The following is a 25,733-nucleotide window of genomic DNA, read 5'->3' on the forward strand; positions in this document are numbered from 1 at the left end:
TGTTGTTGCTGTTTTTTAAATTTATTTATTTTTTAATTGAAGGATAATTGCTTTACAGAATTTTGTTGGATTTTAATAATATTTCTCCTGCTTCTTACAAGCAGGAGAAAATAAAAACGGTTTGCATCAAATGGTCATTACAAACATGCATTCCTTATCCATTGGCCATTCATCTCCCATGCATACTTCAGCCTCCGTGCTACATTCACAGCAATACAAGCAACAAAGGAGGTGACACCTGTCTCATCCATGACACCTGGAAGGCTTCTGTTCAGCTACCTGTCTAGCTTTTCTTGGACTGCCGTCAACCCTTAGACCTGCACTTACACGTTTTAAAAACTATTTATTTATTTGGCTCCGTGAGATCTTCGTTGTGGCCGTCGAACTCTTTGTTGCAGCATGTGGGCTCTAGTGCCCTGACCAGAGATTGAACGCAGCGCCTCTGCACTGGAGCATGGAGTCGTAGCCACTGGACCACCAGGGAAGTCCTACTCACCCTTTTTCTAATAGTTCCTTTTTTCTCTCTCTTGAATTCACTCTCTTTTTCTCCACTTTATTATTTCCCTTGTTATTCATTCACTCTCGAAGAAGCACTCTGCACTTCTCAGGGGCTGGGAATGCATCACCCCTGTGCATTCCTGGCTTTGAAACTTCTGAAGTGAATTGTTGAATTATCTGGAGAGTCTGAGAGCCTAGGCCTCATCCCAGACCAATTATAATGAGAACCTCTGTAGGAGACCCAAACATCAGTGATTTCTAAGCAGTTTAATGATATAGTTAAGTGGTTCTTAAGTGAGTATTGGGGAAAATGAGTGTCCTGAGATGATTTGCAAATATCCTCCTGAACTCTTTTCAAACCTGAAATAATAACAAAGCCCATATTTTGCATTCCAGTAAAGAACCCACCTGCCAATTCAGGGAGACATAAGAAACATGGGTTTGGTCCCTGGATCGGGAAGATCCCATGGAGAAGGGTATGGCAACCCACTCCAGTACTCTTGCCTGGAGAATCTCATGGACAGAGGAGTCTGGAGAGCTGCAGTCCGTAGGTTTGCACAGAATCGGACGTGACTGAAGCGACTTAGCACTCGCACACACACAGTTACACGCATACCACACAGGAACTAACATGGGGCTTTCCCGGTGGTGCTAGTGTAAAGACCCCGCTGGCCAGTGCAGGAGACATAAGAGACTTCAGTCTTCAGGTCACGAAGATTCTCCTGGAGGAGGGCATGGCAACCCACTCCAGTACTCTTGCCTGGAGAACCCCATGGACAGAGGAGCCTGGAGGGCTACAGTCCATTGGGTCACAAGGAGTCAGACACTACTGAAGTGACTTAGCGTGCACGCCCGCATGAACTAATGTGAAATGAAAGTCAAGAGCCTTTTATTCACAAAGTTGACTTGTTTGTGCTTATTTGAGATAGCTCGTATCTCCCTATTTAGTCCTACTGACAGTCTGGGGTAGGTGAAGTGAGGAGGCCACATGCGTATTATCCTGCTATGAAATGTGCCCATAGAACAGCAGCATCAGCACCTCCCATGTAGACTTGGCTTCACGGAACAAACTTAAGAAACTTGATATACGTGGAAACTGGTAACCTACTGCAAGGAAGAAACAAATTGTACTCATGTTTCAAGGGATGTGATTTTCACTGGTTGCATGTAAACAACAAATAGTTTGCCTCGTTCACAATGAGAACACATAGGTACATTTGTGTTCTTTGAGCTCTCCTGATGCTTACAAACTGTTCAACTAAAGAGTAAGAGGGCAAGTCCGTGTACCCGAGCCCAGCAGCCCGGAGCCTGCCTCTGTAAAATACGTACCTTGTACACTAGGTTTCTGACATGGCAGTGACTGCCCAGACACCAGTTGGACTTTTTTGTAGTGTAATCAAATATAACTTAATTTCCTTTCTGTTTTTTGGAAAGGAATAGGAAATGTAATCAGAATTCACAGTGAACTGGATTTCACCAAGAAACGTTTGGCATTATAGTTACTGGAGGACTAGGATCAGATTACAGTGATTTGATGGAATCTCAAAACTTAACCCTCCCACATCCTCACATATATTGTTAAGAAATAGATCATTGAAAAAAAATAAAATCATTGCTTCATTGGCTGACAGTCATTAATGATATTCAAGCATCTTCCTGTCATTAGTGGAAGTTCAGGGTGATCAAAGAAAATGACATATTCATGTCTGTCCAGCTAATATTAAATAGTATTAAGTACTAAACTATTTAATATATGTTGATTTTCATGCCAACTCTGCAATAGCGAAACTAATTGTGGAAAATGCACAATTGTAAAAATCATGAGCTGGTAAATAGAAAATGAAAGGAGAATTAAACATGTCTTTAGTATTGTCTCTAGTCTACAATTAGCTGATAATCATCTTTAGAGTACAGACATTATTTTAAGACCTGAGAAGAGCATCTAACTCTTGCTGGAATATGAGCTGCCTGAGCATCTCACTGTGACAGTGCCTTAAGGGCTATAGACACCCTCCTCCTTGAACCCTGTGAAACGTCACTAACTTCCCCTTGACTCTTCAGAGTAGGGTTTTGCTACTAATAATCCAAAAAGAGAGTCAGCAGGAAGAGGAGGAGGTGAGGAAGAAGAGGCAGGGCTCACAGTGCTGAGCAGAAAGGAAAGCAAGCCTAGAAGCAGCAGCAGATCCCCCCTGTCAACAGCCAGGAGCCTCTTGGGTTTCAGCCTGAGGATAAAGGAAGTAACAGAAGACAGCGGGGTATAAAAAGATGAAAAGAAAGCAAAGGGAGGTAACCAAGGGGATAAGATTAAAAGATCAAAAGGGTTAAAAAAAAAAAGCAAAGTTTTAGTATTAGTGACATTATTCCTTCCACTAAAATAGTGTCCAGAAAGAGAAATTTTAAGCTTACATAATTAAAATCCACCATGGTCTTGGTTTCGTTTTTCACAACAAGGCCAATACATTAGGTCTATCTTGGGATGGAGGAGCACTGGGAAGTTCTAGAGACTAAGACTTTTGTCTGTTGAGCTATCTGGAGTTCATTTCACACACCACATGCAAACCAGCACCAGTGAACTGTTCTGAGGAGAAAGGGTTTTGCCTTGTCCCCCTCCTCCCATTTAAACATCGGGAGAGGGGACTGCCCTGGTGGTGCAGTAATTAAGACCGCACGCTTTCAAGGCAAGGGTGCAGGTTCAAGCCCTGGTTGGGGGAACTAGGATCCCACATGCCACGAGGTCAAGAAAAACAAACATTAGGAGAAAATTATTTTCAAAGGCAAAGCCCTTTTTTCCACAGAAAGAGAGAGCTCAAATTGGAGCCTCAGAATCAAATGAAAACCAAAATCAAAATGTGAGCACTTTAAGCAAGACCCGAGGTGTGAAATACTGTAACTGCTATCACAGGTTATCTACCAGTTCTATAAGGCACAGATTTGACAATCATATCAGATAGGTAAATAACTAAAAGAGAACACAGATGTTATGAAATGAGAAGTAAAATCAGCTCTTTCATCTCGTGGTGTCACATAAAGTGTAGCTTTGAAAAGTACGTTGGACTAGTGAGAAGCTAAAAGGATGCCGACTCTGGGAAGGCACACTGTGAATGGGGCGGAGCGTCCCCTTTTCTGGAATAATGGGGGCTGGAAAATGTGAAAAGGCACACAAAGAAGCAGTAAAGTTTAGGAACAAGACAAGGATAGAATCAGAAATGCTCAAAAGCCGTTCATATCTATTCAAATTCTTACCTGCATCATCTCACTTCACCCTAAAATCAACCTCATGAGACAGGATCTGAGGTCACCCCTTCCTTAGTGATGAGGGAGGAGAAAGCTCAGAGGTATTACTGAGCCTCCTGAAGGTCATTTGTCCTTTAACGGAGTCAGGCCAGAGGGGAGTCTGGGGTAAGACCTCTGGCCTTTCTACCTCGAAAGTCTTCCTATTTTATCACTGTTCTGTCCTGCCTTCCTAAAAGAATCCACTGCAGAGAATGAGCACACGACAAAATGTGCTAACAGGAGGGAAAGGAGCCTGATGGGAACACATAGTCGCTCTAGGCATGTGGTCGTGGAGGTTCAGGAAAGAAATCCATAAATTGATGACGGGAAGAGAACAACATTGATTCATGTGAGGGCCAGTCAGAGCTTTTTCAGCATTTTCCTGAGCATTTGGTTGTCCGTTCCCTCATTTCCTGGGAGGTGGAGCTTGTCTCCACTTTCCTGATGAAGGAAACCATAGGTGAGAAAGGGAAACTTGTCCTTACTGCGAAGGGAAAAGTTGATACTAAAGACAATACTAAAGACAAAGGCAAGAGGGAAGAACTTTCCAGCAAAGGGAACAACGTGTGCAAAACTTTGCAGTGAGGGTGTGGGGAGAGGGGAACTGGTCCATTGAGAATCAGAGACAAGATTAGCATGGCTGAAGCTGAAAGAGCAAGGCAGAAGTGCAGCAAGAGCCTGGTGAGGCAGGAGGGGTCCAGACCCCTTGAAAGCACACTGGGACATGCCGTGGATTTTAGACTTTATTATAAAAGCAGTGAGAATCCACTGGAAGATTTTGAGCCAGAAAGGGCATGATTGGATCTGTGTTAATGAAATAGTCTAAGAGAGAAAGGGGAAGTTTGTCAGGATGTGGGCAGTAACGATGGAGAAAGGGAAATGGATTTGAGAAAATTTTAGGTAACATTACCAGTATTTGGTAATGAATTGACTATGAGGAATGAAGAAGAAAAATGTGTAGGAGATGTTCCCTAACTTTCTGATTTCTATAATCACGTGCTTAATGAAGCTTATCACTGAGATAAGAAATCCTAGTAGAGGACTATATTTGAGGAGATGAGTTTGGTCTTGAACATTTTTAAGACCAGATGTCTTATCTGAAGAGGAACAACTCAGTAGAGACGTCACATAGGCAGTTTGAAATCCAGATCTGGATCTCAAAGAAAAGTGAAATTTAAGTTAGGTCCTTCTACCATGCATTTCCTGTTACCTAATACTTTATTGTAGTGATTTGATTGACTACTCTTTAGAAAATATGCTCCATAAAGATTGCAACATGTCTGCCTGGTTTATTGCTAGATCTCCAGCACCACATACTGTACCTACAAAGGAAGTACCCACGAAATATTTGTTGAACTGAGCCAACACCTCAAACTCTAAGTGATGTTCTAAACAGCTGCTCAGGCTCAGCTGATTCCCCCACTTTTACTGTGGCCTGCACTCACTGGTCTCCCTGGCTCTCAACTTGTATCTCTGTACTCTGGTTTTCCTACTGCCCTCCTGAGCTGTACATCCCACTGTTTCCTTGAAGGGTTTAGAAGTTGATCTATAAGCTTTAGCTCTACAAGCTTTAGCTTTCCCATTGTTTTAACCCCACTGCAAGAACTTCCCACTTCAAGAGAAGGGTTCAGAGAAGAGTAATAAAATTAAGTCTCAGGTTGGGGAGATTTGGATAGGCAGGAGTAAGAAGTTGTTCCTGAAGACAAGGCTCAGAAGCACGGTGCAGGGCTTCCCTGGTGGCTCAGTGGTGAAGAATCCACCTGCCAACGCACCAGGAGGATCCCACCTACCACAGAGCAACTAAGCCTGTGCCCCACAACTGCTGAGCCTGTGCTCTTGAGCCCAGAACTGCAACCATTGAGTTCACGTGCTGAAACGACCGAAGCCCACATTCCCTGGAGCCCGTGCTCCACAACAGGAGAAGGCATCTCTCTCCTCAACCAGAGAGAAGCCTGCACAGCAATGAAGAGCCAGCACAGCCAAAAATAAATAAGGACGGAGCTGAGGAAGGGACTTGAATGGGACACAGAAATAAGAGAAAAGTTTGGCTAGATAAGGTCATACACTCTGAATGTCAGAACAAGAAATTGGGATTTGAAAGGGATGGCAATGTGGAAGAGCTGTGGGTTCCTAAAGGGCATGACATAGAGCCCCGTTTTAGGGAGACTCATCTGGCAGCAGCCTTCAGGATTAATCAAAGAGATAAGAGATCAAAGGCAAAGGGACCAGCTAGAGGCTGTTGCATAATGCAGGTGTGAAGAGATAAGACACTTTACTAGGCAGTGGAAGTGGACAATCTTGGAGATGAAGATAAATGGAGAAACCTTGGAGAATGATTGTCTGGAAAGCAATGGGAGATGACCCCCAGATTCCAGACTCTGTTGATAGCTGGGAGACTAATGGTGCCTCTGACAAAAAGGAGGTCTTTGTTTTCTATGGAGAAAAATGAAATGAAAGAAAATACTCATGGCACTTTTGTTCTGGGTCATCTTCCTGTTAAAAAATTCACAGCAGTGGTAACCTCTGAGAAACTGAGCAGCTTCATGTAAATTGACTTTAAAATATGTTTCTCATTGGAATCTTGTACTTCCCGATGATACCAGAGAGACAGAAGTTTGATTCTGTTAGACATTTCATCCGGTGTGAGATCACTTGTCTCATTCACTTCAGAGACAAGTCAGCTGACTAGTCTCTAAATTATTATACCTCCATAAACCTGTACACCTTCTCTCTCCCCAAGTTGCAGAGATGGAAAAAACCTTTTTACCTTTTCAGACGTAAGTCTAAAGCAAAAATTTTTCTTCCTGGTTTACATTAAGTTTATCAGTAAATAAGATGGAAAATAGAAAGATAGAAGCAGAAATTCCCATGTAAGCAATCGTGGTGTTCATATGAATTCATATGCTTTTATCTTCCTAGGTTATAGATGGTAAATTTCACTAGAAAGTTGAATTCTACATTGTCATCACTTCATAAATATTAAAAAAAAATAACAAAAAGTGACTCATTTGATTATGAAGAATTCATATAAATCAATACAATCTATAAGAGTTCATGTGGATAAAATTCCATCTTGATAGTATTATTATCAAAATGATCTGGCAAATTCAATTCCAATGACCGACTGGTTCCAATGCAATAAAATTTCTAAGCAGTAAAATTTCACCATAACAAAACTTGAGGGATTTAGTCAAATTGTATCCTATACAAGCTTAGAACTACATGCTTTTCATTTAGTAGCAAAAATAAGATAATCATTGAAACTGCTCTCATTTCTTAAAATGTTATAAATGAACTAAATCACGGTGCTAGTTTGACTCCCAGGAATTGTTCAAAGTGGTCTCCTCACAAAATGTACAAGAGAGTTGATCATTTATTTAAAAGAAGAGAAATGCTCATCCAACTATAAAACAGCCATGTCAAATGCTGTGCTTCGTAGGTCCGTTTATTGACGAGTCTCTGTGAGCTGTATTAAACCTGCAGCCGCAACATTCTTCACACTTTGCCCTTTTTCCCCTCGAGTCATCCATGTGAATCATTGACAATACTACAGTCATCTCAGATGAGAATTAGCCAAGATCAATGGCTTATCTTTTGACTAACGCTTTCTTCCTTGTAGTTAATGGCTTATCAAAGATATTCTCAAACATATAAGTTTGTGTTATACACCGGACAAGGCAGCATATACAAGATACATGTAAAGGTCTATTTCCTAGAGAAACAGTAGCTGGAGTGACCTCATCAATTCACTAATCCCTACCATAATGCCATCTATAAAGCAAAAATTCTTTTCAAGAGTGTGGAATGGATTAACGTAATGTTCCTTTTAAAAGAGAAAAATTGCAAAATTAAGCTTTTTTGCATGGAAACAATAGGGAAGAACTTCAGAGAGAAGGTAAGAAAATAACTTTTTTTTTGCTTTTTCCTGACATTAAAAATTGATTTTTTTTTTTTTTTTGCCCATTACCTTTCAGTTCATCCTCACATAGGATACATTGATATTACAGAACTGTATTCACAGTGAAATGCAGATCTGTTTTATCTTTCATTTATATAATACTGGCTAACGTTCACCCCTGCACAGTTCCAGCTGCCCAGAACACTGAGCCACCATAGCTTCCTTGTCTTCCTTTCTGGTCATATCTACCAAGTCGCCCTGTTTGGTCAGGTTACTTATTTAATTAATGTCCTTCATCCCAGGCCTTGCTCCACCTCCCCACACTTCTTTCTAGCACACATCCTTTCTCACCCCATGACTACAACCACCTTTGTCACTTCCTGTCCCCCATCTCCTCCTGCACTCAGCTACCAGCGTGACCTTCCCACAGCACACCCATTATTAGTGTATCTAGTCTTCTGCAGGCAGCACGATTCCCAGAGGAATATTTTTACACAGATCTTAAAGAATGCTTGAGGGGGGTGCGGGTGGTGGCAAGACATTTCTCACAGGGAAGTAACCCAGAAACTTCCTGGGACTGAAGTTATCCCGCCTCCAAATGCTTATCTTGGATATTCAAAGTTATTGAAGCCATCAGGCTGAAGTGGATGGTCCTGAGCAGGTGCCAGTGATGAGAAGACATGACCCAGGGCCCTGAGAAACAGCCCCCTAGGCCCAGCAGTTAGTCCAATAAAACCCCTGTAGGCATCTGTGGAGCCCCCGCCCTCCAGTCCTCCCCCAGAGAAGAAGTTGTTTCAACATACACCCAAAGTCAGAACAGATCCGTTCCTCATCGGCTGTGGTCCTCTAAGTGACGTTGCAAAAGCTCATACTTAATAAAAATTGTGTTCTGGCATCAGATGATATCTTCTTTTTCCCCAGCCACTTTAGGCCTTGAGGCCTTTTTGGACCTTTGCTGAGTAACACAAAAGATTTGTGCATCTCCTTTTCTCTGTGAGGGAAGCCTTCCTATAACACCAATCAAAACATGCACTTTAAGGATGTACAGAGTGCAAAATCAGTCATCCCGTCGGTTCACATGACAAAAAAAAAAAAAAAAAGGCAATCTACTATAGAGATATTTGATGTTACAAATGATTAAGGCCTTCAGAAAAAAAATAAAAGAAACTTTGGGAAAGCGGGGAATGATGCCATTTCCTAAATGCAAAACTTTTTGTCACATAAAAAACCTATCATCTGTAAAGTGATTTACCACTTACAAAATCCTTCCACGTACATTTTTCTCACTTAATTCCCATAATAATTTTGTGACCTGTTGTGATACTGCTTTACAGATATGGAAATTGACCCTCAGAGAAATTAATCAGGATGCTCCCTGATCTCAGAATTAATAAGTGACAATCTTGAGTTAAATCTGTGTCTTATTTCTCCTAATTCAGTGCACTTTCCAGTTTCCCATATATTCCTTATGTAGGTAGTTCCATGCGACTTTAAGAAGTAGAGTGAAATGTTATTTTATCTATCATTTTCTGTAAGTTATAAGGAACAAATGGTGCATACAATGCGTGTCATTTCCCATATAGTCATTACTTTTCTTTTTTGTTTATTTATTTTTTAATTGAAGGATAATTGCTTTACAGAATTTTGCCCTTTTCTGTCAAACCTCAACATGACTCGGCCATAGGTATACATATTCCCCTCCCTTTTGAACCTCCCCCCCATCTCACGCCCCAACCCACCCCTCTAGGTTGGTACAGAGCCCCTGTTTGAGTTTCCTGAGCCATACAGCAAATTCCCAATGGCTATCTATTTTACACATGGTGATGTAAGTTTCCATGTTACTCTCTCCATACATCTGATACTGCATTTCAAGATCATAATTAAGAGGTTTGTTTGTCAGAAAGAATGTGGGGCCATGTTAAAGTGTTTTATTTTGCTACACCTAACTGCTTGCAGGCTTTATGCTGCTTCTGCCACATTATCAAAGGATATTTCAATGCCAAGACCGTTGCTAGAAACTTTCTCTGACAATGTGCCATCTACCATATGTCATCACTTCTCCTTTGCCTTCAGAGTGAAGACGTACTATTCAGTAATGTAACAGGAACAAAACTATTTGCCCGTTGTGATACTCACACACACACACACACACACACACACACACACACACACACACACGTAATGAGAATACTGGAGGCCGGAAAGGAAGGGTGACTTCTATTAGGTCTGTTTGCAGACACCACTTCATTGTTTCTGTTACAAGGGATGAAAGAGTAGTCTGCATGTCTCAGAACTGAAATTTACTGACAGGTGGCACTCATGTGACCAGTGTTTGACTAAGGGAAAATGTGAGTTTCTTCTTTTTTTCTGACTGGTTTCTATGTCAAAGCACAAAAACACCAACTGTTAACCCACTTCAAGCAATAATAATGTAAAATCATTAAGGGGCTTTATAGTTTACAAAGTCTTATTGTATTATTTTCTTTAATCATAAAGCCATCCATTAGATAGAGCAGTTACCCCCAATTTATAGATGTGAAAGCTGAGGTCTGTTGACTTGGCCATGATCATATAGCTGTTATTTGACTTGGACTCAAAATTTCTCATCCCAAGTCTCTTCACTTTTTCACAGATTCTGAGATGACTGAACACACACACACACACACACATCCTTGTGACTTGCAAGAAATAGGAATGATGGCAAAGAAAGCCTGAAAAAGTGGAGTTATATACATAGTCATTTTTGCTGCTCCTGACATTTCTACATGTGTTCTCATGTAGAAATGAAACACCACTACCGCGTGGTGGTGTTTTCCTTAAAGTCTAGCACTTCAATATTGCATTTTTCAAGCATGTGAATGAACAATGTCCAGCTGCCCCTAAAGACCAGGTTGACATAATATGAGCTCTTTGTTTACTCGCTGAATAGGCACAACTTGTGCCCTGCCAGCTGCTGTGTCCACACTCTTAACCTGGCTCTGTAAGACCCACCTGTACAAGTGGCTGAATAATGAATTCCACACTTAGATTTGTCTTGAGATCTTCTGTTAAGATTAAATCGGACACTATCTCTGAGCATGAATAATATACCACTCTCTGAAATAGATTTGGACCACTGCAGCCAGATGGACATGGACTTCAAAACACTACAGTGAGAAGGAGTGTATTTATGGGGAGCTTCTTAGATGAAGAAACTGCTGAGACAGAGAAACATTTAGTGCCACACTCAGGATGCCAAGTAACAGGTCTGGGTGTGTTAGAATTTGGAATGTGAACAATTGCCCGGTCCTACTCATTTCATTTCAGATAGTACATTGCTCTGAGATTATGGTGTGAAAACCAGATTACATCCTTTTTACTGGCGGGAGAAATGATTCGTAAAAGACATCTATCCAGAGAAATGGGCTTCTTAACTTTGGGAACTGATGCCAGAATCACTTGAGATCCTGCAGAAACTTTGGTAGTAATTTAAATATCGAAAAAGACAAGCCCGTGACTCAATGCAGAGAGAGCCTTTTCTGTACATGCTCCCCCTTTGCACTAAACTTGAAGGTCAGTCCTTTTCAGGACTTAGAAGCCACTTGTAGTTTCACTGCATAAGCCACTGGCAATCATCAGACAATATGTCAACAAAAACTCGGAAACTCATAGTATTTAAATAACGTCTTCATGCTTTAATCAGTGCAGTCATTAAGGAGAGTTTACATATGTGCTTTACTCCTAGTCAAACAAAAACAAGCACCTCCTCATGCCCTGATGAAAGTGAACCTTATTTAAACATGGGCGGAGCATGTTGTTGCTGGATTGAGGGAAAGGGACCATGTTGGGTTTGCCTGAACGTTTCCTGTTCTGTTTGTAGACAGAACCTTGAGATATCTGGAAGTGCAAGTCTGCTGCCTACAGTGATAGCTATTCTTCTGCAAATTTGATTGTGAATGGACTGTGGCATCGGACTTGTTTGTTCCAAGTGACCTTATCTCAGCATCAAAACTTGACCTAGAGCGGTGGGGGGCGGGGAGGGAGGCTCAGGAAGGAGGTACTATAGGTATAATTATGGCTGATTTGCATTGCTGTATGGCAGAAACCAACACAACACTGGAAAGCAATTTTCCTCCAATTAAAAAATTGAATTAAATTTAAAAGCTTGGCTCGGGGCCTGGAGGGCATGCCTTCTCCCTTCAGTCGGGAGAAGCAGGGGCCAGAGCAGGAGTGGAATGACATGTGTGACGGAAAGTGGGGAAGCCACTTTTCGTGGAGAGGCGCTCCCTACCACAGAGAATGCTGCTTCTAAGCTGTTTAAATTTGGTCTGCAGGGGATTATTTCGTGATCCTCGAGTGCTTCCTGCATCTGTTTAGTCTTAAATGCTTCCTAAAACATTTTTCAAAATCCACTCGTGATGTTCTAATCCTTCCTAATACATGCACTGCTTAAAATGCAACTCTTCTTTTTTTAAATCCTAGCTTTGAAAATGCAAATAAATGTGTGAGTCTTAAGAACAGATTGGAAAAAAAAAAAGAAGGGGGGCTGGTGGATGCATAACTGAATGTCGAGGGTCCTATGTTTCATGCACCTTACAGAAAACTTCAATCTGTGTCTGTCTGGTCACTTCAATAAGAAAAGTTAAGGCATTGCTGTTACAGCCACTTCTAGGCTGGATCAGGGTAAAATAAATGTATCGCACTCCCTCTACTGGCTCTGAAGCTGCAGCAGCTTATTAACTAGACCTATTTTTAGACGTATTTCCCCATTTTAAAAAAAAAAGTGATGTGTAGAAAAAGCAAGCAAAAACTGGGAACGCTATTAATTTTACTATTCATTTAAAATGTCAAGGAAAGCAAACATCTGCTCAATGCCATTGGTTAGGAGGAACAAGAAAGCCGGCTTGTCTTAGGCTTTGCGGCAGAGTACTAAGGGGCGAGGGGTGCCTCCCCCTCCCTGAAGCATATCTCTAACAGCCTTGTAAAAGTTACTCATGCATGCGTCTAAGTCACTTGAGTCGTATGCGACTCTGCGACCCCATGGACTGCATCCCGCCAGATTCCTCTGTCAGTGGGATTCTCCAGGCAAGAATACTGCAGTGGGTTGCCATGCCCTCCTCCAGGGAATCTCCCTGACCTAGCCTTGTAAAAATTACTCAGTCCTTTTCAAATGCTGAAATAATCTTTTCCCACAGCTCAATGAACCAAAATAAGTATGTTTTGTGTGTTCAAAACAGTCCGGGAAGGCAACAACATTTGTCTGACTTGGTTGATGTGGGAAGGAGCAGAGGGGCTGTCTTTCTCCTGGTGTCAGAAAGGAAAGCTAAAGGATCATCAGCTGAAACACTACAGCCCAGAGGAGGCCACCTCCTTGCTGGAAAGCATGGTCCTCCCAAGCCTGGAAAAGACTCACAGCCATGTGGGATCTCACAGCAGCAGTCCTGCTCGCACCCGGAGAGGAGGCTACCAGGAGGCAGACGCCCCAGGTGTCGGCTCCTGCGGCCCCAGCCCCACCTCACTCTGGTTGATCAGTGTGTCGAGATTCTCCTGCAGAGCCTGTTTTCTGCCTGCGCTCTGCTCTCTGCTTTCCACTCTTTCTTGCTTTCTTCCCCAGGCGTCTGGATGCCAACCGCATCAGCTCCGTGCCCCCCAGCTGCTTCAGCGGCCTGCATTCCCTGAGGCACCTGTGGCTGGATGACAACGCGCTGACGGAGATCCCGGTCCAGGCTTTTAGAAGCTTATCAGCGCTGCAGGCCATGACCTTGGCCCTGAACAAAATACACCACATACCAGACTATGCCTTTGGAAACCTCTCCAGCTTGGTGGTTCTGTAAGTTTTATTGATTTTTCCCCCCTAACAGTTTCTAAATTCACTAAGACCTTGTAATTCTCTGTGGGACCTTGACCTTAGAATGATAGCCCTTCAGACTTTGAAGAGGGACATTTTAAGGGAGGGAAACCCCCCAAAATGACTCTAAATATTTAATCGTGTAAAAGAATTAAACAACATTTATCGAGCACCTGGTAACTGCTAAGCACTGCTAGGCATTCAGAAATAACAAAATATGACCTCTCTCGCAGGGAAACCATTGTATATTACACGGGTAATCACCACACTGTATAGTTAGTCCCATGACCAAAGTTAATAAAAATCCCTTATTTCTGATACTAATTTGTAATGCAGGTCACATTGAAATACGCCCTTCTTATTATTTAATAAGTACCTCTTGAACCCCTTCCAAGGTAACAGAAGCAAGGGACAAACCCTTAACAACAAGTTGTGCATTTGTAAGGCTTTTTCCCTTTGAGATCTAGATTTCATTATTTTAAGTAAACTAAAATAATCTCAAGTAATAGTTGGAAAAATAAACGGTTCAAGAGGGCAGCAGTATGCCCCACGTGTATAATACAGTAGTCAGTGCTGCAGAGGACAACAGGAGCTGCTTGAAAGGCTCGAAGGTGAGCTTGCTTCGAGGAAAGCGGCTGCTGCGCTGTTTCTGCCTTTGCTGCATTCCTGCCCCCAGCCCACCCCGGGCTTCAGTCATTCCACTTTTCTTGATGATGGGCCTGTCTCTTGCCCTGTGGTGTGTACTCCTTTGAGGGCTGGCCAGCATCTCATCCATCTTTTGAGGTTCCCATCATGTGTTGGCTGTAAAAGATCCCCAATAAGTGCCACATAGATCTCACATGATACCAGCATACATTTATTAGAAAGCAACCTTTGAAAGGATCGGACATGTGGGGTGACATTAACAAATTTCTATCCTGAAGTTCATATACAAAGATGATGCTTTTGGTGCTTTAATGTTTCCCTCCACTAGAGGGAATGAATTTACAGAAATTCAGCTCTTCTCTCCCCCCCCCCCGACCTCCTTAAGCCCATTTCCCAAAAATCCCTCTGGGACTTGGTCCAGTTTTCAGTTATGCACACAGCTGTTCTCACTGGCCCTGATGTAACCGACTTATCATTGAGCCAAAGATGATAATCAAACACATTTATACTATGACAAGATAACTAATCTCCTTGGGCAGTCAAAAAATCTGATCCCCATTCTCTGTGGCTGAAATTGTTGTTTCCTATTAACCTGTGGCCCCACCCTGGCAAAGCAACCACGATAAGCAATCAGCTTTGGTAGAAAATTTGCTGCATACACCTCGGACCACCTCCTCTCCACCCTCCATTTGTCGATGTTGGTCAGAATCTCTATTTAACATTCTGTATCCCAAAGCCACACTGAGCAACCTGAATTTACTTTTTCCAGCCTTGTTGCTAATCCCACAATTATTATTCACTCCATGATATCTCAAACCCAAAAGGTAAAACTGTGACTGTTAAATTCTGTGGTATAGGGTCATCTCTGGTAAGAGTGAACGGGGCGTAAAACCTTCAAAGCAAGCAAACAGAAATGTTAAACAAAGCATTTCTTACATATAATTAGTACATTCTTTAGAGTAAGTGTTTTTGGATTTCAGCAATCAAAACGTTTTGCCTCACTTTCCCTGTGCAATGCGCCTTCCTGACTGTCTGTAATGTTCTCCTGCAGACATCTCCATAACAATAGAATCCACTCCCTGGGAAAGAAATGCTTTGATGGGCTCCACAGCCTAGAGACTTTGTGAGTTGACCTTTTATTTGTTGCCCTTTTCTCAGTGTTTTCATGACTATTTGGAAGGAATCAAAATAGCCTTAAAGTCAAAATTGCTATTTGGTTTGGTTAATTTGCCTGAGCTCTAAACAGATATTTACAGTGGCTTTATCTTACGCCCCTATACACACTCTACAGAGCCAAACCATAAAACTGAGATTTTATTTTAATCTAACCAGGGTGATAAATTAGTTGGAATAGTTAGAAGCTAAATGAGATGTCCTCTACTGAGCAGGGACTGTTTGCTCAGGAATGTGTACTCTCTGTCAGGGATCAGTTGAGTATTGTCACTCAGGCTCACCATTCATGAGTTAGGCCCTCCCCACTGAATGAGAGGATGCAAACGAGCAAGTGCCAGACTGTCCAATCAGAGAGGAACAGGCATCTCATCGGCAAACAGTGGAGGTTCCTGCAGGAACAACTCGAAAGTCTAAAACGTAATAACAGCTACCCTTTATTGAGTGTGTCTCTAACCAAATATTGTACTGAGCATTCAGCACACATGGTTTCAAATCAGTCCTACAACCATCCTATGGGAACAGGTACTATGACCCCTTTTTAGGCTCCAAGATTTCCCTAAGGGTCCAGTGGTTAAGACTCCACACTTCCATTGTGGGGGGCTCAGGTTCAATCCCTGGTCAGGGAAGTTCTTCATTCTGAGTGGTACAGCCAAAAAAGAGAGCAAGAAAGAGAGAGAGAGAAAAAGATAACCATTTTTAGGGTCCAGTACAGTTATTTATCAACATGACATAGTCAGTTAGCAGCAAAACTGAGGCTTGCTTCCTTCTCTAATTTGACTCCAAAATCCATGTTTGGGGCTTCTCAGGTGGCTCAGTGATAAAGAAACTGCCTGCCAATGCAAGAGACGAGAGTTCGATCCCTGGGTCAGGAAGATCCCCTGGAGAAGGAAATGGCAACCCACTCCAGTATTCTTGCCTGGGAAATCCTATGGGCAGAGGAGATTGGTGGGCTACAGTCTGTAGGGTCACAAAGAGTCAGACATGATTGAAGCGACTTAGCGTGCACACAAAATAAGCCGCACAGAATCACTGAATCTACAACACCAGCTCTGACCTGGACAGCAGAAGGCTGTGACCAAAGAACGCCTCTCCTGCGGCCTTGGAGCCCGCTGTTCATTTGCATATGGAACTTAGCGATATGTACCTGGTCAGCACAGCGTCTAACCGGACCTGCGTTCACTCATTTCCTGAGGGACCTAACAGCTGTCCTTCCAGGTTACTAAGTCACTGCGTTTCCTCTGAGAAGGGAGGAACCATCCTCATGTGGAGATGCCAAAGGTCACTGTGTCTAGGCAGGACTTTGAAGTCAGCTTAATGGCACAGGCAAGCTGTTCCCATCAGCTGCTTGGAAAAATTAGAAATTCTCCTTTAATTACACAAGGGTTGGACTGGGGATCTTAGCAATGGAAAGCACCTTCCAGTCCTTTTCAACTCAATAGGAACAGAAAACAAGATGGGCTTTGATAGGTTATTTCCATAAATAGTCTTTATTTTTTTTTTTTTCCCCCATGTTTGACATGAGGACCCAGGATTGCAAATTCAGGCAATTCATACATTCAGGGCAAATTCATGTAAGTCTCAATGTCCCCTCTTCCCTCACTTTGCCCAGGGCTCCAGAGGATAGGTAAAATAACCAATTTATTCCCAACATCTTCCTTTCCGTCACTAGAAATCTGAGTAACTTATAAGGATCCAATCCTCATTTAATCAAAACAGAGCATCTGGAGAGACTTACAAACAGGAAGAAAATTTATGTCCACAAAAGACACAAGTTTCCTGCCTGCTGTATAGCTTAAGGATGGTTTGTGCCAGACAAGTAGGAATCTTGATTCATGTTTAACTCGGTCAAATTATCTCTCTCTTAAAATTAAATAGCAATTCTTCCCCACAGAGGAAGATCTAACCACATCTGATTGCCTGACCAAAAGGTTTTTCTGCGTCATCTGGGAAATCTGCCTTTCCCAGAGATCAGGAGGCAATTACTTTTTCATATGGAAATGTAGATCAGAGATGGAGTAAGTCTATAAAGCACTTGTGAGTAATGGAATTGAAAAGCCATTTGTGTCATAACAGAGAGACGAATGACTTGAGATTGATGGTCTGGTCATTCCCTGTCCATGCATGAAGGACGATAGAGCTTTGCCTCACAGACCAGGAAAACGAATCCTTATTTGTGACCATGTGGATATTCTAGACCTGATGTCCTTCTTCAGAGCACCCTGTATCACATCAGCACCTGCAGATGCAGGCCATCACCCTGGACTTCAGGCTGGGAGAAAGGCCGGAACTGCACCTGAGTCAGGAATGAAGCCTCCTTCCTAGAGGTCCTCTCAGGAGAGCCTCTGAAAAGCGACGGGCCAAAGTCAGAGGGTGGAGGCGGGGCCAGGAAAGCAGAAGCGGTTGAGCAGGGCACACAGTCGTTGGCAGCTTGGTGAGCCAGGTTCAGGAGAAGAACGGCATCAGCCAGCCATAAACACCTGACCTCACGCTCTAGACACTTGGACATTCACAATGCCGTACATGTCCTTTAAAAAAAAGTGCTTATTTTGTATTAGGGTATACCCAATTAACAAACAATGTTGTGATAGTTGGGTGAACAGAGAAGGGACTCAGCCATACATGTACATGTATCCATCCTCCCCCAAGCTCTCCCCTCCCATCCAGGCTGCCACACGACCTTCAGCAGAGTTCCACGTGCTATCCACAGTAGGTCCTTGTTGGTCATCCATTTTAAATATAGAGTGTGTACATGCCCATCCCAGACTCCTTCCCTTTTTTTAATGCCCAGGGCCATTGAGCCTTGACTCTTTGAAATCTCTCAGAATCAGTCTAATGATCATTTCAGTGCAGATACTTGTAGAATGATGGTGCTCAGCGAGCCAACAAAGTCTCTCTCCTTAAAGAGAAAGAATTGCTATCAGTGATACTGATCCATTGGAAGATCGTGTTAACTTTCCTTGTAAATGTCATGTACATGAATTTTTAAATGAAAACCTGAACATGCTATTTACTTATTTTCAGAGATTTAAATTATAATAATCTTGATGAATTCCCCACTGCAGTCAGGACACTCTCCAACCTTAAAGAACTGTAAGTAGGACACATTTAGTGGGAGAACTATTCTTTGTGAATGTATTTTAAAATGTGTTTGACTACTGTATATAATATGACTAAGAAGAATTTGAAAGGTCATATAAATGATGGTTAACTACATCTAAAATGTATTTTAATTTGATTCTATCACCAAAAATAGCAGATAATCTTTTAAAATTTATGATGGATTTCTCTGTGTTTATTAGGAAAAAAGTATGTATTTCTCTAAGCTATTCTCTTTTCCTAAGTCATATTTTTCCAACATTTATATATGCTCTATAGGTATGTAGAGAACTATATTGGAATTTACTAATTTGCTGAGCATATCCAGCAACAAACTTCTCTAGGTTGCATGAGTCTAGGACTAGATGAATACAGTGTACAGGCTTAGTATAATGTTAGATGCCTTCCTATACATTATTCCATATTCCTTTAATGCTTCATAAATATTATTTAATTTTTAAAGAACCCCACCATTTTACTATGATAAAGCTAACTTTCAGCTATTAGGTTGCATATATCATCTTTTTTATTTATAATTTAATTACTTTTCTTAATACCTAAATACATGAATAACCTTTGTGATGTTCTCACACTTGGAAAGAAAAATAAACACAGAGTCTCTTCTCTTGGCAGACAGAAATAAGACACACAGCTAAAGGAGGCAGACAGCACGGTTTGTTTATAAGAAAAGCCTCTGCGGGGTTCTGCTGCAGGACGCCCATATGGCGCTTACCCAAGAAGTCACCACTGTCAGGCTGAGGCAGCCCCAAAACTGCCACTCACCTCCTTCAGCCACAGACCCATGTAGACCAAGACCACTGACTCTGTCCGTCTGCCGATCAGATGACATCATACTGATAGATGAGAATCAATTTGTTATTACAGACTCACTGAGCTGGGGCACCTTTCTTCAGCTCAGGAAATTTTGTCCTCATAAGGAGATTATCTAAATCTCCACTTAACTGCAGCTTAAGTCAATTTTCTCTTCTCCTGGCTGCAAATGGGGTCAGGAGGAGTGATCATAATCCTTTCTCCAAAGATGGTTTCCTCTGTCTCAAGTCGTTAGACCATGATGCTCTGTTGGATAGTAATGGATGGATGGTTTCTTTTTATAATACTAGGTTATAAGTTTCCATAAAGCTCGGTTATTATTTTCAGATTCCTTATTCCTCATTCAAGATGACAGCTTGTGATTTCCTTTTCTCCTAGGGAGTGAGGGCGTGAAAGTTTCAAAATGCATGGAGGAATTTAACCTTATCCTCTGGTTACTAAAAATGCTGATTATTGCCACAGGTTTGGGGAAGGGACTATGAAATGATTTTACCCCATAGGTTATTTTCTATAAACTGTCTTTTCCTCTCTTTCTAGAGGATTTCATAGCAACAATATCAAGTCGATACCGGAGAAGGCCTTTGTAGGCAACCCTTCTCTTATTACAATGTAAGTGGTTGTAGTTCTTTTCAGTTTTTCTTTCCAGCAATATAGCATGCATTGTACTTTTAAGCATAATACAATAAATGTTCTTATTTGCCCAAGTTTTGTCTCAGTCACTGTAAAAATCCATACAGAGAAGTATATGTGGAGGTGTTTTGCTAGATTTTAGCTGAATGCTGAAGTTATATTAAAGATTCTTCTTCTAGGACCTAAAATGTTCATTGCCTTATGTTTGGTATCTTCAAATGCTTCGTCTCACTTCACAATCATCTTATGAAATGCTTTTTTGCTTATCTCTATTGTCTAAGTAGTAAAACTGATTTTTTAAATGTCAATGTCAAAGTGACCTGATCATTCAGAATTTGAACCCAAGTATAGTAGAAAAATAGATTATTATATTAAATGTTCTCACCAAAAAAGCTAAGTATGTGATAAATAACTACATGGGGGAAATTCATTCACAGTGTATGTGTGTATGCGTACTCAGTTGTGTCTGACTCTTTGGGACCCTTGGACTGTAGCCCACCAGGCTCCTCTACCCATGGAATTTTCCAGGCAAGAATACTGGAGTGGGTTGCCATTTCCTACTCCAGGGGGTCTTCCTGATCCAGCGATTGAACCTGCATCTCCTGCATTGGCAGGCAGATTCTTTACCACTGTGCCAACTGGGAAGCCCTCACAATATATACATTCAACCAATCGCCACCATGTAAATTTTAAATATACAATTTTATGCTTCAGTTAGGGCTTCTCAGGTGGCTCAGTGGGGAAAAAAAAAAAAATCTACCTGCCAGTACAGGAGATGCAGGAGACCAGGTTCGATCTCTGGGTCGGGAACACCCCCTGGAAAAGGAAATGGCAATGTCTATGGGGTCACAAAGAGTAAAACACAACTGAGCATGCACAATAATACATGCATGTGTCAATTATACCTCAATAAGTTAAAATATAAGTAGATATATATATTATTACATGCAATGGAGGTCCCTTACTGCAAGAAGGAGGGGGAGATGAGAGAACTACCGTTTTATACTAAGTCTCTATACGCATTCATGTTTAAGTCCAAACACTGAGTTACTTTTATACAAACTAGGGTGTAATTCTAGAAAGATGTCTATGTTCTAGAAATGTGTATGTGAGGATTTATATGCCATAATGGCATAAGATAGAGTTACCGCTTCAAAATATGATTAATTTTGTGTTTCATATTTAGCACAAACAGAAAATTAATCATGTGTAGGTATATATAGGAAGGTGAAAATATGTAAGTATTAGTCTGGCTCTTAATTCAAAGACAACTGGCAGGTTTGGGGCATAGTATTGGCCTGAGGTCATGAGGGAGAGGTCTGAAATATGGAGGAGGGGGAGTAAGGATAACTTCTGAACAGGACTTTAAGGGCACTTCTTGGCAGATAATCCGTTGTCCTGTGCCAACTTGACGGAGAGGCTTTCTGGAACCGGGTAGCATTTGTCACAAATGAGCTGGAATCCCAATTAGCCCTGACAACTGAGAAAAAAACATACCATTCATCATTTCTGAAATGTTCTGACAGTCTGTTGGCAAACTAAGGGGGTTAAAGTTTATTGCCAACAAACATTAGTTCTCATTAGAGACTATTTACATACTGGAAGTTGGCAGATTGTATTGCCTTTCTTTGCGCCTTTTGTTTCTTGAAGCCACAGGACTGGTTTTCTTAATCACTCTTTTGATATGGTAATGACCCATGAAGAGGACTAACAGCCCCCAATATTGATTAGCACTCCTATCCGCTACATGGTGGCCATGAATGTTTTCTCCAGGAAACACCTTTCTCCTTGCTTCTGCCTCTATTTCTAGCTCTTGCTACTGCCACTCCCGCCCACACTCCCCACCCTGACTCAATTTCTTTGTTTTTCTTGTTGCATTGGCTACCCAGGCTAATTTCTACCTCTGTAGACCCCATCCTATCCGTAACTTCTTTCTATCCCCTCTGCCACTTCATTTCCCCCCTCTAAATCCTCTAGATTTTGACCAGTCTAAGACTCACCTCCCTGCCTCTACCACTAGCAGAGTGATCCCCCTGGAAGCACAGCATCCGTGTTGTCATTCTCTTGCTATGAAACACAGTCAGGGTTGTCTATTTAACTTAGACACCTACTTGTTTCACTGATATTCTCAGCTTTCTGCATGGCTCAAGCCAACCCTCCTGACCAGCCCCCCAGGTTCTCTTCAATTCCCAGTTACCAGGCAGTTCAAATATCATTACATTGAAAACACCCATAAAACAAAATATTTTTTCAGTTCTAATAATGTGTTAACTTTTAGAGCAATAATTAAATTTTAAAAATCTAATGTTACAAAACCCAGAGTAGCAAATTTCTTCTCAAATATAATTGAAGAATCCTTTATGTATGCTGTAAGATTTGACCAGAGGATATTGACCCTCATGTAAATATAGAGAATTTCATCTTCCTTAGCTAATGATATAACTGCCAGCACCTTGAATAATATTTTGCCACTCGATGGATATTCTAGATATTGGAGGTAGAGGAAGAGTCTTAAGTGTTACACAGTGAGTTCAGGCTTCCCAAGCGGCTCTTGGTAAGGATTTCACCTGTAATGTAGGAGACCGGGGTTCATTCCCTGGGTCAGGAAGATCCCCCTGGAGGAAGGAATGGCAACCCACTCCATATTCTTGCCTAGGGAATCCCATGACAGTGGTGACTGGTGGGCTATGGTCCATGGGGTGGCAAAAGAGTCAGACACGACTTAGTGACTAAAAAACAGCCAGTTCACTTGCTTTTCTCCACAGTAGCTAACATTCAAATCTGCCTTGTCAGAAATTTTCAATAGTATGGATTTCTTACCAAAAGCCTCATAATGTGAGTGAAATAGTTTTGAAGTTTACCTAAAGTCAAATAATCAAAATTACATAAATAATGTAATTTTATTTGTTGAAATTTGGAAGGAATATTCATTTGTCATTCAAGTTCTATGATAAGACATTGGTGTTTGGATTTTTTTCAGACACTTCTATGACAACCCCATCCAGCTTGTTGGGAGATCTGCTTTTCAACATTTACCTGAACTAAGAACACTGTAAGTGTTTATTTCTCTTGCTGATTATTTTCTCTTTGCAAGGTTGCTGTGAAGACCAAATGAACGTTTCAAGGGTTTTGAAATGGCCATAAAAATGACCCCTTCCTAGAATTTTCTCCCAGTAATACTCAGGTACTCGTCCTTCTAGGACTTTGAATGGCGCCTCACAAATAACTGAATTTCCTGATTTAACTGGAACTGCGAGCCTGGAGAGTCTGTAAGTACCTGAGTAGCCTCTTGACTTTGCCCAGAATCTCCACTGCCCTTCAAGCCTGACTAGTCTTAACATCAATGAATCAAAATATGTCCCTGTATGATGTCTGAATACAAGAATGATGTCTGATTTGTGTTTCAACAGGACTTTAACTGGAGCACAGATCTCATCTCTTCCTCAAACTGTCTGTGATCAGTTACCTAATCTCCAAGTGCTGTGCGTATCAGTAAGGCAATAATATTATGTAAACAGGGCTGAAATGACAGGCATTATTTCAGTAATCCTTTAAAGAGGAGAAAGTTCTTTCCTTGAGGGTCTTCAGGAGGTCAGGCCTCCTTGGTCCAGGGAAGTGGCTCTTGGATATGACCCTAGTAATAACGGCAGTGGAATGTTCCAGGTGGCTCAGTGGTTAAAAAAAAAAGCCAATGCAGGAGACGCAGCTTTGATCCCCGTGTCAGGAAGATCCCCTGGAGAAGGAAATGGCAACCCTTTCCAGTATTCTTGCCTGGGAAATCCCATGGACAGAGGAGTCTGGCAGGCTACAGTCCATGGGGTCACAAAGTGTCAGATACAACTTAGCAAATAAACAACGATAATGCCAGTGGACCCCTGGTTTCCAAGTCCCAAACAGTCTCCCATCAGCGTTTCAACTGGCACACGTTTCCTTTCAGAAAATGGATATGAACAAGCCAATATAACTTCATTCCCACCTCCCTCTAAATCCTCTGCAAAGCAAGAAAGAAAAAATCATGGGTCAGAAACCCAATACGGATGCCAAAATAAAATTATCAGACCCACACAAACCTTGATAAAGACAACCAAACATTCTTCCAGTATAGTTGTGGGTGCCATGTTCTAATGTTTCATCTAAAAGGTAAACAACTTGCGTATGTTATTTCTGTTGCCTTGGGACTTCTGTTCTCTGCCCTTTCCACATTTTACAAAACGTAGTTTATAGGAATTGGGAGAGCCTGGTTTTGACCTTCCACTTTTCAGCCTCCTCCTTCCATGCCCTGTTAACACCCCCTCCAGCACTGAGGGGATGTCATGAAAGCACCCTGGGTCCCTTGCAGGGCTCTGTTCCCAGAAAGGAGACTTCTGTGGCAGCTGTGATTCTAGTACAAGCTTTGTCCAGTAGCAAACAACATGCAGCTCTACAATGTTAAGTGGAAGAATGGGAACTTTCTTCAGGGACTGAATAACTGGGAGAAAGCGTCTAGACACCAGTAGGTGGAAATCTCAGCAGCCATCTTGGAATTCTGCCCGCCACACCTAAGACAGGCTGGACACATACTCAGTTTTGAGGAAGCTGGCTGAGCACCAGGACCAGGATTTCACCCATTATAACTGATAAGTGGGGAGGCAGTATTTAAATTGCATCTGTCTCCACAAGGTCACGCAGAATGGTAAAGCGCCTGAGTCTAGAGCTGCCTGCACTGAGGCTGACTGGCAAGCTGGTTAAGAACAAAGGCTCCGAGGTCTGTTTTTCTGGTTCAAATCTGGCCTCTCTGTCACTGCAATCACAGTATCTTGAGCGAATTATTTATTCCTTCCAGGGCTCCATTTCCCAATCTATAAAAGATCTATAAAGTCTACTTCCTTCAGGGGATCATCATGAGGATTCAGTAAGTTACTACAAGTCCAACACTTATACCAGCACCTGGTGTAAGTGTCAGCGTGCCCATGTGTTAGCACTTCCCCAGCTTGCCCAAGTGTTAGCACTTACCGTCATCTCTCTCACTTCCTGTACAACATTATTCTTTCCTTAAGTGGAAACCTTGAAAGGCCTGAAAGAATGCAGTTGTATGAATGGCAGTATCTTGCTATTTTCTTTTTTGCTTTTTGGGTTATTTTGGTTTTTGTTTTTTTGTTTGTTTGCTCTTTCCATTTTTTCTTTTTTTGGCCATGTGGCATGTGGGATTTCCTGGCCAAGGATAGAACTCAAGCCCCCTTTATTGGAAGTGTGGCGTCTTAACCACTGAACAACCAAGGAAGTCCCTATCTTACTATTTTCAAAATATGTCAATCTATAGTATTAATTTGTTCTTTATAACAACCCATATCTTTTCATTTAAGGAGAGAATTGAAAAAGACATTAATGCTGCATTCAGCACATCAACCAAGTAGAATTAAAGTTGAGAGCACAACCACAGGTCTTGACCTTTACTCCAGTCTGCTTTATGTTCTGGAAGTACAGGTCTGAGTGCTCCCTTCCTGTGGCTGGATCATCCACTGAGTACCTGCTAAATGAGGCAGTGTCACTGTACATGAGTGATTTTGCCTCCAAGTTACTTCTCATCCATGGGAATAACTTGGCTATGCATGGCTTTCCCCACTGAGTAGCTGGTGATCTTAGTCAAGTCATTTTGCTTTGTATGGGAATCAACACAATATTTCCCTCATAAGGTGACCACTAGGATTAAACAAAATAATTCAGGCCAAGCTGTAGACATGGTGTCTATATATAAGAAGTGCTTGATCAATGTTAGCCATGAAAATCATTAGGTAGAAGGTAGGTAGGAGGTGACACTGTGTTTTTATGTAGAAGAAGGTTTCATATGCCTCTCCTGAGAGTTACACAGGAAGGCTTGGCCCC

The 25,733-nt window shown here is 41.8% G+C and overlaps 1 protein-coding gene across 1 annotated transcript in view; it reads left to right on the top strand.

Annotated features, from left to right (window-relative positions):
* LGR5 (leucine rich repeat containing G protein-coupled receptor 5) overlaps positions 1-25,733 on the top strand; it is a 127,181-nt gene that overhangs the window by 83,333 nt on the left and 18,115 nt on the right. The window contains exons 5-11 of the mRNA XM_019959765.2: positions 13,263-13,478; positions 15,193-15,264; positions 18,336-18,404; positions 19,779-19,850; positions 22,852-22,923; positions 23,072-23,140; positions 23,282-23,353. Coding sequence (XP_019815324.2) covers positions 13,263-13,478; positions 15,193-15,264; positions 18,336-18,404; positions 19,779-19,850; positions 22,852-22,923; positions 23,072-23,140; positions 23,282-23,353 — 642 coding nt within the window. The remainder of the gene's footprint in view (positions 1-13,262; positions 13,479-15,192; positions 15,265-18,335; positions 18,405-19,778; positions 19,851-22,851; positions 22,924-23,071; positions 23,141-23,281; positions 23,354-25,733) is intronic.

The sequence above is a fragment of the Bos indicus genome, chromosome 5 (genome assembly GCF_029378745.1).
Source record: "Bos indicus isolate NIAB-ARS_2022 breed Sahiwal x Tharparkar chromosome 5, NIAB-ARS_B.indTharparkar_mat_pri_1.0, whole genome shotgun sequence".
In the NCBI taxonomy this organism is placed as follows: Eukaryota; Metazoa; Chordata; class Mammalia; order Artiodactyla; family Bovidae; genus Bos; species Bos indicus.